The sequence below is a fragment of the Aspergillus viridinutans genome (genome assembly GCF_018404265.1).
Source record: "Aspergillus viridinutans IFM 47045 DNA, scaffold_7, whole genome shotgun sequence".
Taxonomy (NCBI): Eukaryota; Fungi; Ascomycota; class Eurotiomycetes; order Eurotiales; family Aspergillaceae; genus Aspergillus; species Aspergillus viridinutans.
Window position 1 is genome coordinate 2175668 of NW_025091223.1, and position 18650 is coordinate 2194317.

General features: G+C 41.2%; 6 protein-coding genes across 6 annotated transcripts; 2 read left to right on the forward strand and 4 right to left on the reverse strand.

Annotated features, from left to right (window-relative positions):
* Positions 1-516: 516 nt before the first annotated feature.
* Aspvir_009161 (carbon-nitrogen hydrolase family protein) lies at positions 517-1575 on the reverse strand (the record flags this gene model as incomplete). The annotated part of the gene is made up of 2 exons (XM_043272313.1): positions 517-1404; positions 1531-1575. The coding sequence occupies 2 exons, from the start codon at positions 1573-1575 to the stop codon at positions 517-519; spliced, it is 933 nt and encodes a 310-aa protein (XP_043128248.1).
* Positions 1576-2180: 605 nt separating this feature from the next.
* On the reverse strand, positions 2181-3407 carry Aspvir_009162 (phosphatidylserine decarboxylase; the record flags this gene model as incomplete). Its single annotated transcript, XM_043272314.1, has 1 exon — positions 2181-3407. The coding sequence occupies one exon, from the start codon at positions 3405-3407 to the stop codon at positions 2181-2183; it is 1227 nt and encodes a 408-aa protein (XP_043128249.1).
* Positions 3408-3823: 416 nt separating this feature from the next.
* Positions 3824-4794, reverse strand: Aspvir_009163 (phosphotransferase family protein; the record flags this gene model as incomplete). Its single annotated transcript, XM_043272315.1, has 2 exons — positions 3824-4717; positions 4765-4794. The coding sequence occupies 2 exons, from the start codon at positions 4792-4794 to the stop codon at positions 3824-3826; spliced, it is 924 nt and encodes a 307-aa protein (XP_043128250.1).
* A 7254-nt stretch (positions 4795-12048) lies between these two features.
* On the forward strand, positions 12049-12941 carry Aspvir_009164 (uncharacterized protein; the record flags this gene model as incomplete). Its single annotated transcript, XM_043272316.1, has 2 exons — positions 12049-12663; positions 12702-12941. The coding sequence occupies 2 exons, from the start codon at positions 12049-12051 to the stop codon at positions 12939-12941; spliced, it is 855 nt and encodes a 284-aa protein (XP_043128251.1).
* A 711-nt stretch (positions 12942-13652) lies between these two features.
* On the reverse strand, positions 13653-14161 carry Aspvir_009165 (NmrA-like domain-containing protein 1; the record flags this gene model as incomplete). The annotated part of the gene is made up of 3 exons (XM_043272317.1): positions 13653-13760; positions 13831-14042; positions 14125-14161. The coding sequence occupies 3 exons, from the start codon at positions 14159-14161 to the stop codon at positions 13653-13655; spliced, it is 357 nt and encodes a 118-aa protein (XP_043128252.1).
* A 2078-nt stretch (positions 14162-16239) lies between these two features.
* On the forward strand, positions 16240-16848 carry Aspvir_009166 (uncharacterized protein; the record flags this gene model as incomplete). Its single annotated transcript, XM_043272318.1, has 1 exon — positions 16240-16848. One exon carries the CDS (start codon positions 16240-16242, stop codon positions 16846-16848), a length of 609 nt encoding a protein of 202 aa, XP_043128253.1.
* Between the last annotated feature and the right edge of the window lie 1802 nt (positions 16849-18650).

An 18650-nucleotide genomic window follows, 5' to 3' on the forward strand; every position in this document is an offset into this window, starting at 1 on the left:
CCAACCTGCATCGCTTATCGCCCCGCACGTCCAAATCATGTTCATTGAATCAGAGGTCATGATCATTGTGAGCAGCTATGTCCGCCGGCGTCGACTGACCTGGCCTGTCGTGGACGTCGTACTCAAGACCGTGGCAGATAGTACAAAAGACATAGGTGTATGCTTCTGAAGGGGAAACCTCACCAACACACACGGGTAGATATGTATATGTATATATATATATAATATCGAGTCAGGCATACCCAGCACGACTCCATAAACTTTCGATATCTCCATTCCGGACAGTGCACTACTTAACTATCCACAACATCAAGGCTATACACAGAAGTAGTGTGGAGCATTCGAGGATCAATCCTCGCCAGATGAACGGCATCCCCGGCAACAAACCTTTCTCGTCGCTAATGGCCAACATCTTCTCCCGGAATCTTCTCCGGAATCTTCCCGGGAACCTTTTCCGAATCTTCTCTCCGTATTATGGATCGCGCTCCCGGTTAGTGCTATCGCCATTCTGACCATCTATAGCCTCCCTTTGGCCAATTCTACCGGAACCCGGCGAGTATGACTGTAATGCCAGGAAGGGTCGGTGAGATCGGAGCGGATCGCGTAGTTTTCTTCCGCATCCTCCAAAACCGCCATATCGACTGTGGCCACGCCCATTCCTTCAGCGGACGTACCTAAACGAACCAAGGGTCCCGCGTACGGAATGTTGATCTGTGAGAGTCCGCAGTAGTTTCTCCCTGGAGGCCCGCCTGCGTTGGCAAAGACGACAGCGCAGGTATTCTCAAACGTTCGTGCAGTCAAAATGCTGTCAAGGAACAAGGAGGGTGCAGAAGGATTCTGGCGATGGCCTGCCTCAGATGCGCCGCTGCGAGTCCACAGGGTCGGCACAATGATGATCTTCGCTCCCTGGGACACCAGTTCTCTCCAGGCTTCGGGAAAGGCCAGGTCCCAGCACACCAGCAAGCCCACAGGACCTAACGGTGTCGAAATGACTTGGTGTGGACTATCCCCGGATGACCGAAGGTATGCTCGCTCGGTGGGCCCCCAGAGATTCTTTTTCACGTAGGAGCCCAGAATCTCGCCGGAGTTGGAGATGAAAAAGGTTACATTTTCGAGGCTTGGTTCTGCCTTGTCGGAGACAGGTGTCCCTGCTGCAGCTGGAGGGGAGGCAGATACGGGTCGGACTATCGATCCAGGTACGATGCATATGTTACACTCTTTGGCGAGGGCCTGATAACGATGCAGATAGGTCTCCCAGTCATCGCACAGGGAAGCAAAACGAGGATCAGTGGGGATCCAGTTGGTCAGGTGGAATTCAGGCAGTACGGCCAAATGACATGCCTGCGCAGCAGCCTCGCGGATAAATTTCACAGCCCGGGCGAAGTTGTCGGCCGGTTTGAGGGGCTAGAAGAGTGTATTAGAAACAAGTACTCCATCTGAGAGTTGACATGAATGTGGAGACTTTTTTTTCTTTCTCTATTTTATCATTGATGAAGTTGGTTTAGGAAGATGCAAGGAATATAAGCCTACCTTGACATAGAGCTGGATGACGGCAATCTTGCAAAATGGCGGCATGATGAGGGATATGAGATGGTGGAGTAAAACTGAATTGACTCGAGCGCGGGAAGCTACCTATCGTTTTATTATTTCCTTAGGCTTCGTCATTGGCTGCCAACGTAGAGACATGTTGGTCATACTAGATTAGCTCGGTACACGAGGCGTTAATCACGAACCCAGACTCGGAGACACCGAGAGTACCTCGGTTGGCCCACTGTGGACACTGGCCGGGGAACATCCGAACGGTAGATCGTCGCAGGCTAAAGCTGTATGGCGTCGTGGTTCAAAACAAGGAATCAGGTAGGTTAGGAAAGACATCAACCTCGCGAGTATCTTTCGATAGGAGAGCCCTAAATGATATCAATCCAATGCAACTCCACTATACCATTGGTTCTACAGCACGTTCCTCATTAGCGTGAGTGAGCTGGTACTTCCCTCTTTCGATCCCTTCTTGTAGTCTGATGCTAGCAATCGTTGCCGGTCTTTTCTGTGCCCGCAAACACTACGCGAGTTCCCAACTAGAGGCTTCGAGGGAACATAGATCAGATTCTAAATGAAGGGTTAGGCCACTGAAGGGCCATGCGTAGGAAAGAAGTATCAAAACGTGGAATAGCTACCCTCGATCAGTGAAAGCTAGCGAGCCTTTCTCGTACCTTCAGCTTGGTTTGGCCAGGCTGGAGATCAGCGCGCCACTTGACACGTTTCTCGAACACAATGCACACATCAGAGCCACCAAACTGAAAATAGGCGATATTGTCACCTTTCTTCACCTGATCACCAACTTTGACCGTCAACTTGACTGACGAGACCTGCGCCATTCCAATCGAGAGGACCGCGACTTTACCATAGTTCTGGGTCTGGATGGCAATGACGCCGCGGGCCTGACACCACTGATATCCAGCCTCATCTGGGGCTTCGATGCCATAGAACTGACCCTGGTTCTGCACCCGACGGTGCTCTAGGTCGTCCGAGTCCCGGACCAGACCTCGGGATCGTCCGATGCCACCATCTGCCTTCTTCCCTACCTGAAGATAGACCTGATCATGGATGTTCCTCGCCTCGATTACCTCTCCGCTCACTGGTGCGTGCTGGCGATGGTAGTCTGCGGGTGCGAGAAAGGCATGCATAAAACTTCCATTCTTGTACTCGATTCCTGAGTCTCGGAGAAGAGTTCCGACTGGCCAATCCACCCCTTTCATATTGACACTGGTTTTCAGGCGGATTGTGCCGTTGTTGATGTCCCAGTGGCCATCAAACATGGAATCAGCAACATGCACAATGACATTATCATCATTCGGATGATCCACCGGACGAGACACGTTAATGTCCTTCCACTGACGCCCAAACCAGTGATTGAAAGACTTCCAGCCATCCTCCGGCTCTTCCCACTGATCCGCGTCTTTGTTATACTTTGCGTTCCGATAGAAGGAGTAAACAGAGCCCGCCGATTCTTCAGTATCTAACCACTTGCCCTGCTCGCGGGCGAACGTGACGAGCCAATATGACAGCCATTTGAGATCAGTATCAGCCGTCTCTGGCGTGATTGCAGTCTGATATTGCTTCAGCACAGGCTGATCCAGCACCCAGTAGAAGACTAGGATCTTATTGAGAACTTCATCTCCAGTACTAGAGACTTTGGGAGCCCAGCGAACAAAGTTATCCATGAACTTGATGTAGTCTTCCAGCGTGTAGATACTTTCCTGGTCCATCTCATTTCGACCGCCATTGTCCGGCTTGCGTGCACTCTCTACAGCCGTGGTAAATTCAGCAACTCGTGAGTTGGACCGATAGATGAAGTCGACTAGATCCCGAACAACCGCTGATTTGGGCTTGTAGGTGAGGTGCGACATGACGGTCACTGTCGCATAGATATTGCTATGTATTCAAATGTATTGCAGCCTGAGGATCAACGCCTCCAGATGAATATACTTCAAAATACACATGTTAATGCTATGGATGATCTTGAAAAGCAGGACAACTGACGTCAAAATGCGTCATTTTGTCATTTCGTCATTGCCGTCTCCTAATATTTGGCATTACAATGACACCTGTAGCTTGCTGCAAACACGGGAAAGGATCTCAACGACTGTTCTGTTAAGTGCAAATGATGGTTCCATCTCCGATATCAACCTGTCAATGGGCCGTCGCCAATGGAAGCCGGCACGAACGAAGCCACAATACTCGTATAGAGGATATCATAGTAGGGAAGGTGTATGAAAAGAAATGATAGCAATCCAGCGTCCAAGATGGTGTTGGTGATGTCAAGTTAAATTCCAGTATAATCCACCATGGATTGATTCACCTCAGCCCAAAAATCATACTCGTCGACATCGAGTATAGTAGATATAAGATCTCTCCAATCCAAATCCAATGCTTGCCATCGCAAGCCAAAGTATTCTCTTGCTGATATACTATAGCCGGCTGCACCCCAGTCAATGACCCCGGTGATGACATTATCCTTTATCATAATATTACTTTGGTGCAAATCACCATGTGTGAGCACCTTCCTCTCATCCTGGCTATCAGATGCAAGAATTCTCGCTGCCAGAGGCTCGTCCCTCCTGGTGAGCTTTCCGTACGGTCTGGCGTTGCAAAGTGCCTCTACTACCCCTTGGTTGAATTCCTTTCTTGTCGAAAATGGCCCATATTGACGAAACTTTGCATCCCACGAATGCTTAAAGAAGACATCTTCGCATGGACCACCATCAACAGATCCGAACAGTGGACCGTCAATCTGGCGCCACTCCTGTATGAACCCTTGAAGCTGTCGGACAATCGATCTTTTCGCATCTCCTGTTAAGCCCTTCCAGCATCGTACAAGCGGAATACCTGGAATTCTTTCCATCACAAGAAACCCAACCTCATCGATAGCATAGGCGTTGAGTACTATAGGAACAGGTACTGACGTCCTTCTCCTGACGAGGCAGAGAGCTTCAGCTTCTCCCATCCGAACCATAGGTCCGACCTTCAATATAGTTGAGGCGTTGATTAGTAGGATTTTGCAGCCGCCCATGCTGCGAGGACATAGGTCTTTTGCGTTTCGGATCTCATCCAGAGTGACAATTGGGGGTGCCTGATGCCTCATTGACGGAGCATAGCGTATATTGTCAACAGACGAGAGCACATGGGAGAGCCAGTCGACAATCTCCGGTGGCACAGGCTATCAGGGGGTTAGCACGTTCGATTCTGAAAGAAGGACGCACATACTGGGCGGCTGTTGCAAGAATCCTCATTCATTTCGGCTTTACGACTTGGGACTGTGTTCCTGGAAGTTCCTTGTTCAGTTGTATCAAAAACTTCGCTTGTGTACTCTGCAGTTTTGGTTCTGATTCTTAGAAAGCTTAGACCCACCCGGTCTTACTGAGATTTTACTTAAGCTTTATAAATATCAGCTCCTAGACCTGGGTGACATTTCTTTTCCGTCTTTTATGTTGGAGGGGTTTCTCCCAATAGCTTGCGGCGCTTACTGTCGCTGGCGAGCGGGGTTCAGCACTCTCAGGCTGAAGAGGTCGACTAAAATAGTAAGCCAATCAAGATCCAGCACAGCCTTCATTGCGTTGAATCCTGGAAGAAACTACGGTATCCTACACGCAAGGCTGAGGCTGTCTCAACCTGCTCAGCTACCTTCCGCTGGATGGCAACTGGCAAGACAGTTCTTTCCTCCCTGGAATTTATGGGACACAAGAAAGTCAACCAGCGAGATAGATGAAATTAAAATGGAAGAGAGCGATGACCTTGTCTGATCCAGCAAGGGTATGATATCAAAGGACAGAAATGTTTCAATCGCCCATCTCCCCTGCCGATTGCGCACAGAAAAAAAAAAATAATAACTTCAATACAGAACAAATTTTTGAAATTTCTTACCTAAATCAATGTTTTTTAACCTGGAAATTTACCTAATTTCTCATGACGATGACTGCTTTTGATTAATCCTAATTTTATAGGGTCTTAATTATTATATTATTATTAAAGCCTGGGTGGCCGCCCCTAATAGCTTTCTATAGTAGTAAAAAGGGGCTATAGAAAACTCTATATAATTATATTCTAGACCTTCATCATAATATAAGTATCTATTTAAACTATCTAAAGATTTATAATTAAGGAATCCTAAAGCCTCTTATTAAGTTAATTACTAATATATATATTATTATTAAGAAGATCCTTAAAAACCCCCTAGGTAATAATTAGAGAAAGATAGTTACTAATCTTTATAAGATTACTCTTAATATTAAGAAGAATACCACCTCTACCTAGTATATCTTAATTACTTAATCTATCCCTATATCTACTAAGGTTTACTTATATATAGCTATTATTATAGAAGCACTACCCCTAGGCTATATAGTCTTCTTCTATAGTTTATTAAGTAGCCCTAGGGCCACCCCCTTAGAACTAAGTAAGGACTATAAGATTATTATTAAACTACTAGATATAGGAGTAGTAAGTATATTCTAGTATTTAAAAGCTATAGAGATAAAGAATAGGGCTAAGAAGGCTTATATAAAGGCCTTAAAGAAGACTATAGTAGCTATCCTTATATTTATTAAGTTTATAGCTACCTACTAGCTTAAGTTAGGTAACTTAAGCCTTAGTCTATAGACTACCTAGTAGGCTAAGATTATATACTACTACCCTAGCTAGGCTAAGTTATTCTACTAAAGAGCTATTATTTACCTGCTAATATAGGGTATAGTAGTTTATAATATCTAGGTTAAATTAATTAATAATTTAATAGACTCTAGGAAAGCTAAATAAGTAGCTAACTAGCTACTTATTATAAACTACTTTATATAGGATAATTTAGTAAAAATTATCTATATTACCTAGCTTATAAACTAATCTATTAATAAGAAATCTTTTATCTTAGTAATTAAGTTCTCTACCCCCCAGGCTACTAATAAAGCTATTAATAAGGGAACTATCTAGGATTCTATTATTTTAACTATAGTCTTATATAACTAGTCTACTTATATCTACTAGTATTTTAACTATTAGTAATATAGCTATATAGGAAATATCTATTCTAATAAAACTATTTATAGCCTTTATATAGATAGCTATAAGACTTATAACTACCTACTATAGTAGGCTACCACCAGCTAGGAGCTATAAAAGTATACTAACTATAGGGATATATATACTACCTAGTCTAAAGGGTGTAAGAAGTATATAGAGGAGATAGATAAGATATAGATAGCATCCTGCTACTACTAGTAATATTACTATATTCTACTATATTTATAAGACTTCTAAAGGGACTCTAAGAGTAGTAACTTAGATTCTACTACTATACTAAGCACCTCTACCCTAATATTCACCCCTATAGATATAGATACCTTAGTAGAGGGCTCCCTAATATAAATAAAGGGACCTAAGGATACTAAGAGATCTACTATAATAAAAATAGTTACTAGACTATCTAAGGGGTCTAAGAAAGTGAGATTAGAGCTATCCTATAAGTAGCTACCCTATAGGCAGGTGCCTACTATAATATTATCCCTAACATCACTATTAGACTAGAATATTAATAATATCTTATTTACCTTATTAGCACTATACCCTAAGGCCTTATCCATCTCTATAAAAAAGAAGGCCTTAACTAATTAAACTAGTTCTATTAATTAAACTAGCTCCACTATCTCCTACTACTCTGCTTAAATTATAGACTACTTAAATAATATTAATCTACTAGACCTAACTAATAAAGATAATGCCTACCCCCTAAAGCTACTATAGAACTAATAAACTACTGCTATATACAGGACCCACCTTAATATATATTAAGATAATACTACTATTAATAATACTATAGCTAATAATAAGAATAGCTATACTAAGCTCCCTAATACCCTAGAGAGTAACTAGCAACCTAGCTTAATCCTATAAGATAAGGATACTAATACCAACCTAAGCACCTGTGCTAAGAAGAAGAAGCAGAAGTAGGGGGTAGATATCCCTATATAACTAGAAAAGGGCTAGAAGGCTATATAACTAGAGAAGGATTCTTAGGTTAACTTCTCTATAGAAGCTAGAATACCCTAATTTACTAGTAGCTATTAAAAGAGTATATAGAATACCTTACACCATGCCTCCTATAAATAGTATATTCTAAATACTATAATATAATGTGCACCACTCTAAGAATATAATAATAGCTTAGTTTTTATATAACCTAGAGGTCCTAAAAGCAGATATTATTACTATCTAGGAACTATAGGATAACCTATACTAAGATACTACCTACTATCCTACTTAAGTAACTTACTAGCTACTCTACCTTAAGATAATAGAAACTAGTAGCTATATCTAGGTCTACCTCTATATCTCTTACTAGATAGACCCTACTAAATAGAAGCATATAGCCTACTTATAGAACTACTAGAAGCTTAAGCTATACTATAATACTAGAATACTCCACCTATATAATATCTATAATCTATACCTAGATACTAACACCTAAACTAACACCCTTAACCTCCTAGAGTAGGTTCTAGACTAGCAGGATAGTAGCTATCTACTTCTAGGAGATTTTAACCTCTACTACCCAGCCTAGGGCAGTAACCACATCTGCTATACTAACCCTAGGTCTAATAAACTATTAGAACTAGCTAATACCTAGCTCCTGGATCTATAGACAGAACTAGGCACTACCACCTATAATAAGCAGGGCTACTAATTAACTATTAATCTAATATTTAGATCTATAGATCTAATAGCCCACCTTATGGCCTGTAAGGTGGCCCCTAATATCTATACTAATTCTAACTACCTGCTAATTTACCTACTTCTTAATATCATAATGCCCCTGCCGCAGGCCCCTAAATACTATAACTAGAAGGCTATAGATGCACAGAAGCTCTATATATTTATATCCTTTAATCTTAATCTATATAGATGGACTAGGAATCTCAAAACCCCCTATTAGATTAATAATACTACTAACTACCTTATTAAAGTTATCTAGTAAGCTATTATCTAGTCTACACTATGGGCCCATCCCTCTAAGTAGGCTAACCCTAACTAGATATCTAAATATACTAAGATAGTTAAGCTGGTATATCTCTACTAATAAATCTATACTAGTATATATACTAATAATAACTAGACTATATACACCAAGACCTGTAACTAGAAAGGGAAGGTCATCTCCTAATCCCTATAGTATAGCTATTATAAATATATATAATAGATAGTTAATTAAGGCCCCTAGGGCATGTGGCATATTACTAAGTAGGCCTAGAACTACTAGGGAGATAGCTAGATAGGCATTATCTCTACCCTCTACTATAGAGATTATATTATAGAGATAGCTAAGCAGAAAGCTAACCTACTCTATAAGACCTTCTTCCTAGTACTGCTAGCTACAGACCTCTTAGATATAGAGGGCAGAATATATAACTAATTATAGAATATTATCTTCCCTAAAATTAATAACTAGGAAATTACTAAAGCCATTAGGCATACGCCTCCTAAGAAGGTGCTAGGACTAGATACTATCCTAAATAAGGTCTAGCATGCCCTAACAGCTATCCTAACTTTTATTTAGGTAATTAAGACCCTATTTAATATCTATATCTATATTAGTTATAATCCCTAATACTTCTAGGTATTTACTATAGTTATTCTTTATAAGGCAGCCCCCTAAGATTTCTACCTTCTAAAGTCCTACCACCCTATTACCCTACTTAATATCCTAGGCAAGATTCTAGAGTTAATTATTATACTTTATATCTCCTAGGTGCTAGAGGAATATAGCTTACTTCTAAAAGATTACTTAGGTAGCTAGAAAGGCATCTCTATTAATTATATTATCTAACTAATTATTAATATAATCTATCATACTTAGGGGTCTAGATAGAAGGTTAATATACTACTATTAGATATCTCTAGTATATTTAATAATATCTCCCTCTAATACCTACTATATAATCTCTAAACTATATAGCTAGGCTAGGCTACTAACTAGCTATAATCCTTCTTATTAAATTACTATACCTACCTATAGCTGCCTGGGTTCCTTAATAACCTATTTATAACTATAATAGGGATTCTATAAGGCAGCCCCCTCTTACCCATCCTTTTCTTAATTTTTAATACCCTACTAATCTAAATACTAGTCCACTAGCTTAGTAATATAAAAACTATATCTATTAGCTAGATAGATAACTTCTATATACTTACTATTAGTCAGACCTATGCCTAGAATATTATAGTCCTAGAGAAGTGCCTAGAGAAGGTAGACTACTAGGCTAGTAAGTATACTACTAAGTTCACCCCTGATAAGTTTAAACTAATCTACTTTACTAATCTAAAAGAACTAGAATAACCCTATAAGTTAACCCTGACAGGCCCTATTAATATCTAGGAACTAGGTGAATATAAAGGCTATAATTAAATATCTATCTACTATAGAGAAACCACTATTTAACCTACTAAATTAGCTAGATACCTTAGTATCTAGCTTAATAAAACCCTTTCCTTTAACACCCACTATACTAAGGTGATTAACTATATAAATAGCAGCCTGGAGGCACTATAAAGTATTACTAGATTAACCTAGGATGCTTTACTAAAGACTATATATATAATCTATTATAGTATAGTCATCCTGCAGCTACTATACAGAGTTATAGTATAGTTTAGCCCTACTAGCAGGCTGATTCCAGTAGGGGAATAGACTAAGATTATTAATAAATTTACTAAGATCTAGAAGCATGCTACTATACTAATTAGTAGTATCTTCTAGGGAACTACTATAGCTATACTTAATATAGAATTATATCTATTACTAATCTACCTGTAGATGTAATAAATTATTAAGGAAACTACTATTTAAATCTAAATAGGGCTATATTTTATATGCCTATAAGGACTTATAGGGAAGTTATAACTAATTAGAGAGATATAGTAGAGTAGCCTTACTCTACTAGAGGTACTTAGGAAGAGAGGTAGCCTATTAGGCCCTACCCTAAGATACCTAGAAGAATAAGAAATATAGAAAGTATATATACTCCCCCCATAGAAGCCACCCCTCTATTATATAATTATAGACTATAAAGCTACACTAATAACCCATAATAAGATATATAAAGAAGTTAATAACTAGTACTTAGTTATCTATACTAATAGTAGTAGCTACCAGGGCTATATAGGTACCTTAGCTATCTACCTCTATAACTAATAGATCTACTAGAACCATCTAGGCACAGAGATAGATTTAACTATCTATACTACTAAACTAGATAGAATCTATATAGTACTATATACTACTACTACTAGAGCATTAAGCCTATACTTACTTATTATCTTTACTAATAGCTAGGCTACTATCTAGGTAGTGTAGAACCCACACTACCCCTCTAGCTAATATATTTTAGATAATATATATAAGGAAGTAAGGGCCCTAGGGGTATATAGACTACCTCTAGATAATATAAAGATATACTAGATCCCTACCCATATAGGTGTGGCAGGGAATAAGGCTATAGATAAGGTAGTAAAGAAGGCTACTATATAAGGTAGTAAGATTAAATTAAGTTTAGTAGAGTAGCTAGAAAAACTAATTATCTAGCTTACTATAGTAGCTAAGTAAGCTATCTACTAATAAATCTAGTAATACTAGAAGAAATAATAGGAGATAGAGAAAGGGGCTAAGCTAATATAATAGCTAATTAAGGCCCCTTATAAGAAGAATCTAGGACTCTATAAGGGCCTACTAAAGCTATATATATTAATTATTATTTAGATATAGACTATATAGATTAGTCTGTGATACTTCCTCTTTAAGATTAAGGCCTATAACTTAGACTAGTATAGCTATAAAGAGGGATCTTAGACCCCTAAGTATATACTCCTACAGTGCTCACTATATATAGATACCTATAGGAAGATAATAGCTAAGCTATATAATATAGAGGGACTCTGGGGGAAACTATTAGATTATAATATATTTATATCTAATCTATAGGTAATCTACTACATTACTAAATTTATATATTAAATAGGCCTACTCAGCCAGTTCTACTATACTAAGATAATAGAATTAGTAGAATTAATAGAGCAGGACTAGGAATATAGAAGCCTCCTATAAGACTCTGGAATAGATATAGAAGATAATAGTTAAATAGACTAAATAGCTACCTAGGAAGGGTCTTCCTAGGCATAGAATCACACTATATTTAGAATAACTATATAGAATAAGGTAGGATAGGTGTTTAACACACTAAGGTAGTATAGAGGAGATATATAGCTAGATAGCAGGCTACTTTAGTTATATAATCTACTTTTAATATGGCTATACACTAATTTCCTATATCTCTTCTGCATTTATGGGTTAATTATGGGCTTCAGGCATTCAGATACTAGATTCCTGCTTCATTGGCGAAGTGCCTGCATAGCTAATCACTTTAATAGATAGGCTACATCAGGTTAATAGAATCTTGATTGATTGATTGATTGACTGATTGCGCACAATTTCACAGTTGCCATCATATGCGCCCTCGACTGGAAGCAGCGGCCGTTGCCGCCTTGTTCGACGAAAGTTTCGGTGTAGCCAAACATGGGAAGATGCTAGGTGATGGAAATTCATATTCCATGGGTGTCCTTGGGCGCTACAACGTGGTTCTAGCACACATGCCCAGTGTGGGCAAGGTTGCCGCCGCAACAACGGCGGCTGGTGTGCGTTCCAGCTTTCCAAATATCGAGCTCGTAATTGTGGTCGGTATCTGTGGTGCCGTACTTCAGGGAAGGAACGGGCAAGATATTAATCTAGGCGACGTGATCATCAGCAAAGGCCTCATCCAATACGACATGCGTAGACGACTTCTCGGTAATAGAATTCTGCGTAAGGACAGTGTGTACATTAATCTTCCACTACCGCGTGCTCAGATTCGCGGAACCCTAGCCACGTTGCAAACTCTGCACATCGATCATGCCTTGAGCAGAAAATATGGGAATATGCGGAGACCATCAGGCAAAAACTGGGTGATGAGACAGAATACCCAGGGCCAGCGGGGGACAAGCTGTTTAACTCTTCATATCAACATAAACACGGCAAATACTCCACCTGTGGGATATGTAGAACCGGGGAAGACGACGCTGGAATATGTGAGTTGGCACTTGAGATGACCTGTGATCAGCTGCAGTGCAAGGAGCAAGAAGTAGTTCATCGTGCCTCCTCATCCAAACCTGTCATTCATTTTGGCCTGATCGGGTCTGGCAATACAGTGATGAGATCAGGAGAAGACCGCGCCAGTATCGTTGGTCGGGATCAAGTCATTGCTTTTGAAATGGAAGTCGCTGGTGTCTGGGAGACATTTTCGAGTGTCTTGGTCATTAAAGGAGCATCCTACTATGCGGACGGTCACAAGAGCAAGCGGTGGTAGCCTTACGCCGCTAGAACAGCTGCGGCTGCTGCAAGAGCAGTCTTAGATCTGTGGACTCCAGGTATGGTATTGTGCTACCGCATATGCATCTTGACACTCATAGAGCAAAATAGATCAGATTTTGTTATATGACATGACGAGCAGGTCGAATGGTCAACATACGGAATGAAAAGATACTTGAATTGCTCTATTGAGAAAGCTCCGTACTGTCCATTCCGAGAGCGTAAAGATCGAAATCCGAATCGAGCACAGGGAACGTGTCAATGGTTTGTGACCCATCCGCTCTTCATAGATTGGCAACAACGCGAATCATGCATAGCGTTGTGGGTATCTGCCGACCCTGGGTGTGGCAAAGTCCGTTCTGGTTCAAATCATTATATAAATATTATATATTACCTACTATATAAGGAAAATAGCCTTGGGGTAGAGTAGCGGTGATGCCTAATGTTAGTATGAATGTGGTGCGGAGATATATATTGTACCACTACCATCCTAATCACCATCATCTAAAACCAAAAAGCTACTTAAATATAATATTTTATTTTATATATAGATAGACATGCCTATTCTCTATCTATATCTATAAATATATCCCTATCTTGGCCTAGATATAGTTAGATAAGCTTATTAGTTCTAAGAGGCACTGAATCACGTCACCAGTGCTCCTAATGGGTTATCCATATCCATGCGGATTAGGTATGGTTAACCCATTCAGTTGCGGGTTGGAGTGTACACCAGGTGCTGGACTCCGGCAAGCGCAGCGCACCGGACGATATTCTTGCCTAGCTCTTCGTCTGTGCGTCCGTTACTAGCAAGTTCCTATCGGAAATCAGCCTCAATAGCAAGGCAGCGTACAGGGGAGGTGGATGTGGGACGAGGATGAACAAACGGGGTTCTCGGAGTTGGTATTGACGAAGGCTCCCCAGCTCCCATTGAAAGCGCGAAGCAGGTCAGTCTCGCTGAAGCCATCTGCCTGACACATCTCGGCCCCCAGGCTGGCAAGCTGCTTGGCCTTGGCGGATGTGGGGGATCGAGTAATGCAGCGTACGTGAAAGTATTTATTCTGAAGAAGAGAACGAGCGACAGAACCTCCCTGCTTCCCTGTGGCCGAATAGGTTAGAAAGACGACAACCTTCCTATCTTGAGTGGAGGATGGGATGGCATAGAAAACGTGAGCTATTACCCGTAGCACCGACCACCACCTTCGAGTTGACGGTCATTTTTGCTGGGTATCACGAAGGCGAGGGGATGGAAACGGATGCTAGGTAGCTGTTGTTAAACGTTAAAACTCGAACTTGGCTGCGATGGACTTAATTCTACAGCTAACCTAAAAGTCACGAATAGTGTTATTTATCCCGACAGAGAGGGGGTTGCCTCCTTGCATACGCCATGAACAAGCCAATTACCTGTCGGAATGATGTGTTTGTGAATGCTTTCTTAGCCCAAAACAAGAAGGTATGCATGTCTGAGAGGCTTTAAAAAGTAACACAAGGCAGAATAGATAGATATTCCTTGACCGGTTACCCTCGACTGGGCTGGGGATGGTTTGTGGCGATGGCGCGGTAAGGGGCACCCCGAGTAGAATTATGGTGGAGACAGTGATTTCTCACGGTTGTCTACATGCCGCAGGCTGGACTCAAGACCCATGCGGGATGTGACATTATTGCACTTGGTTTATGGGGGTTGCTATCCATAAACTAGTGCCTAGCTTTCCAATGTTGACGCTATAAAACGGTACCAGGAATTCCATATGGGTTTGTGGACAAGAATACATTGCTTGCTGTGATCACTCTCAAACTTGGGTACAAGAGAGCAATTGCCACCCTTCCGCGCACAAGTCTAGACGCTTGATAGATAGCTTGGAACTATGAACGCTTAAGGATTCGATAAAGGTTTCTTCGCTTTTGCGGCGATAGATAAGAACAGGCACACCTCCGTGAGCGCTTTGGGCATCTTGAGCAGGAGGGTTAGATCTGGTCATGTCGACCTTTCGCATGACCGGATTCGGTAGCCAACCATAGTAGCCCACAAGCTTTGAGTATATCAGAGCTAGCCAATTTTGCAAATAACAATAATATTTCTTAATAAGACGTCGCAGGTTCTTATACCTGGAAGGAGAAGGAACATAATGATGAGTGAACAGTGTCTCAGCATTCTTCCTGTATTCTATTGTCACGAAGCTGGCATGACAACGGGGGGAACATGGACGCTTAATCCCTATTATGTACTTAATATTTGTTATTCCTCACCTAATTTTAATTTTTCAGTGCAGAAATTTTCTTCACAATTAGCCTGTCGGTATGTAGTCTACAATTACTACAATGCGCGTAGTAATGGCTGATAAGAGCTATTGAACTGAATAGGGGACTTCAACAGCCCTGGTTAATTTCTTTCTTTCTTTTTTTTTTTCCTTTTTCCCCCCCTTTTTCCCCCCCTTTTTTTTTACTTTGTTTAGCTGGTCTTCAAGCCTTCAGGGCAGCCTGTGTGTCTTGCCTGCTATCATGGCGCTCTATCCTAGTAGGTATTGTCCATCAACTAACCCGACAAGATAAGGCCATTCCTCCTGAGGTTAGAGGATTGTACTAGTGATATGACTAAGATCCTAGAACCAAGCCTGAAGTCTTCAATCGAGCGAGTGGTGTCAATGATATTTCCATGGATGAGATGGGGAGGTGGTGGGACTCGGTGGACTGACCCAAAGTCAAAGTCATGTGGTCTCCGCTGTAGGGGGCAAACCTGAGCTGGAATATGAGGGTACCAGAGGAAGGCGAGGTGTGGTTAAACCTTGTTCTTCGTTTATTCGTAGTGGTGCAACATCTGTTTTTTTGGTATTTGGTTAGCATAAAGGCTAGTTTAACTTACCCTGCTAAGAACTTGCTTCTGATGACATATTACATCCCACCAGTATCTGTTGACATCTCCGTTGACATCTCCAGCACATTTGTTTCACACTGGTTCTCATAAATCCCGATGCAAGGAAGAGAATAGAACCTTTAAAGGTTGGCAAGGTGCTGCGCCTGTTGTTTCGGTCAGACTCAGTCCAAACAACCAAGCGAAGTCATATATTATGGCAGGGGAAACAGGCGCTCTTAATATTTCCCGAGGACGTGCAATGCTTATTGCATCATTTTTCGCCATCTCATGCTATAACGTGCTAGAGATCACCATTCAAATTTTCATGACATTCAAGAGATATCGTGGTCTTTATTTTTGGAGCATGCTGATAGCAACTTGGGGTATCTTGGTTCATACAATTGCTGTGTTCTTGCGGTTCTTCGCGCTGGCACCTAATTTCGCCATGTGCGTTCTTACCGTACTCGGTTGGTATGCTATGGTGACCGGACAGTCGGTTGTCCTATATTCACGCCTTCATCTTGTGACAAGTGATGCGAAAAATATTCGATGGGTGCTATATATGATCATCATCAATTTCTGCATCCTACATGTTCCGGTCACCATCCTATTTCTTGGCAGCAATGCGAATGTGAAGAATTTTGTCGAGCCCTTCAATATCTACGAGAGAATCCAGCTTGCTGGATTCTCCACGCAGGAAATCATCATCAGCTGCCTCTATATGTGGGAGGCAACTAAGATGCTGAAGCCTATACTCGGCATCGTTCACCTCCGTTCTCAAGGCACCATGGTCCACCTTCTTATCGTTAACATCCTTGTGGTTCTCTTGGATGCCTCTCTGCTTGCAACAGAATACAGCAACAACTTTGACATTCAGACGACTTATAAGACAGTTGTTTACAGCATTAAGCTAAAGATGGAGTTCAGCGTTCTTAATCGCCTAGTTCGCTTGGCTCAATCTCGCTACCCCTTGGACAGTTGTGTTTACCAGGACCGATGGCCGGAACCCCAGACGCATTGTGGTGATATTGTTCAGCAAACACATAGTCTATAGCGTTGATGTGTTATCTTGTGGAAATTATATGAGTCGACCTCGCTTGGCAGCTCCAACACACCGATCTTTTGTTGTCAAACGTCGATCCCCGAACACACTGGGAGCGAGAATTCGTCAACGACTTCAATAATACCGTCCCACAGGCCGAGTTCGTCGTGGATAATGGCGAAGCTGGCGGTGCAGAGAGACTTTGCCGGGGATTACTGTCCCGAACGAAGCGACACAGGTTCCCAATCAAGTCTCTGATCCGCATCTTACCGTTCTGGGGATTGCAGCGGCTCGAGTGGCAAGCTCGAGTGGGAGGACTCGTTATGGCGTGGAGCAAAAAACACATCCGTGACACTTTATTGAGATGGTAGAGGGAGCAGGACTAAAATGTGTTGCGCATGAAAGAGTCTATGGCGCAGTTCGACTGACAGATGATTGGGCTGGAACTCATGTCATAGCTTTCAAGAAGACATGAAAAGGAGAGCAGCCAATAATTCGGAGACCCCAGATCGATAGAAGACAGTTATCAAGGCAAGCTTCACGGGCTGGTGGCAACCGGTGTCCATAGTCGCTCTCAGTAAGCCCTAGATAGGAAGCGAAGGTACTGGGGTAACTGCGTGCCCTTTGTCTAAAATGCGTAATTGTCAATATGTGTAACAGATCCAAGTAGTTAACTTTTAATTTGTACCCCTGGCGTAATCAACCATATTTTGTAATGACCCCTGAAGTTAAAGGTCCCACTGCTACTACGCTGTATTGATTTACTTAGAAAATGCCTTTTCTTTGCTTTCCCTTTAAAATTAAATAGGATTACTAAGGAAAATGGCTAGCATTATGGAATTTCCAGCGCGCACATGTACTATATTGCTTCATAACGACCTTGATTCCCATAATCATCCCCTCTCGAGGTTATGGGTGGCGGTAGCAGCCTGTTTCCGAGCAGCCGGAATGAGGTTTAGGTAGCATGAAAAGAGCGAGCCAGCGGAGAAAAGCGCGACCTCAATGCAGAAACCATATCGGTATCTGTGCCACACAGATATAATATTTTGAATGGATGGAAACAGCGCGCCGCCAGTTGCTGCTGTAGTCAAAATTGCTGCTGCACTCTTCGTGTGGAAAACAATAACTTCGACGCAGAATAAATTTTTGAAATTTCTTACCTAAATTAATGTCTTTTAACCCTAAAATTTGCCTAATTTCTTGTGACGACGACCGCCTTTAATTAATCCTAATTTTATAGGGTCTTAATTGCTATATTATTATTAAAGCCAGGGTGGCTGCCCCTAATGGCCTCCTATAGTAGTGAAAAGGGGCTATAGAAAACTCTATATAATTATATTCTAGACCTTTATTATGATATAAGCATCTATTTAAACTATTTAAAGATTTATAATTAAGGAATCCTAAAGCCTCTTATTAAGCTAATTACTAATATATATACTATTATTAAGAAGGTCTTAAAAAACCCCCTAGGTAATAACTAGAGAAAGGTAGTTACTAATCTTTATAAGATTACTCTTAATATTAAAAAGAATACTACCTCTATCTAGTATATTCTAACTACTTAATCTATTTCTATATCTACTAAGGTTTACTTATATATAGCTACTACTATAGGAGTGCTGCCCCTAGGCTATATAGTCTCCTCCTATAATTTATTAAGTAGCCCTAGGGTGACCCTCTTAGAACTAAGTAAGGACTATAAGATTATTATTAAACTACTAGATACTAGAGCTATGAGCATATTCTACTATCTAAAAATAGTAGAGATAAAGAATAGGGCTAAGAAGGCCTATATAAAGGCCTTAAAGAAG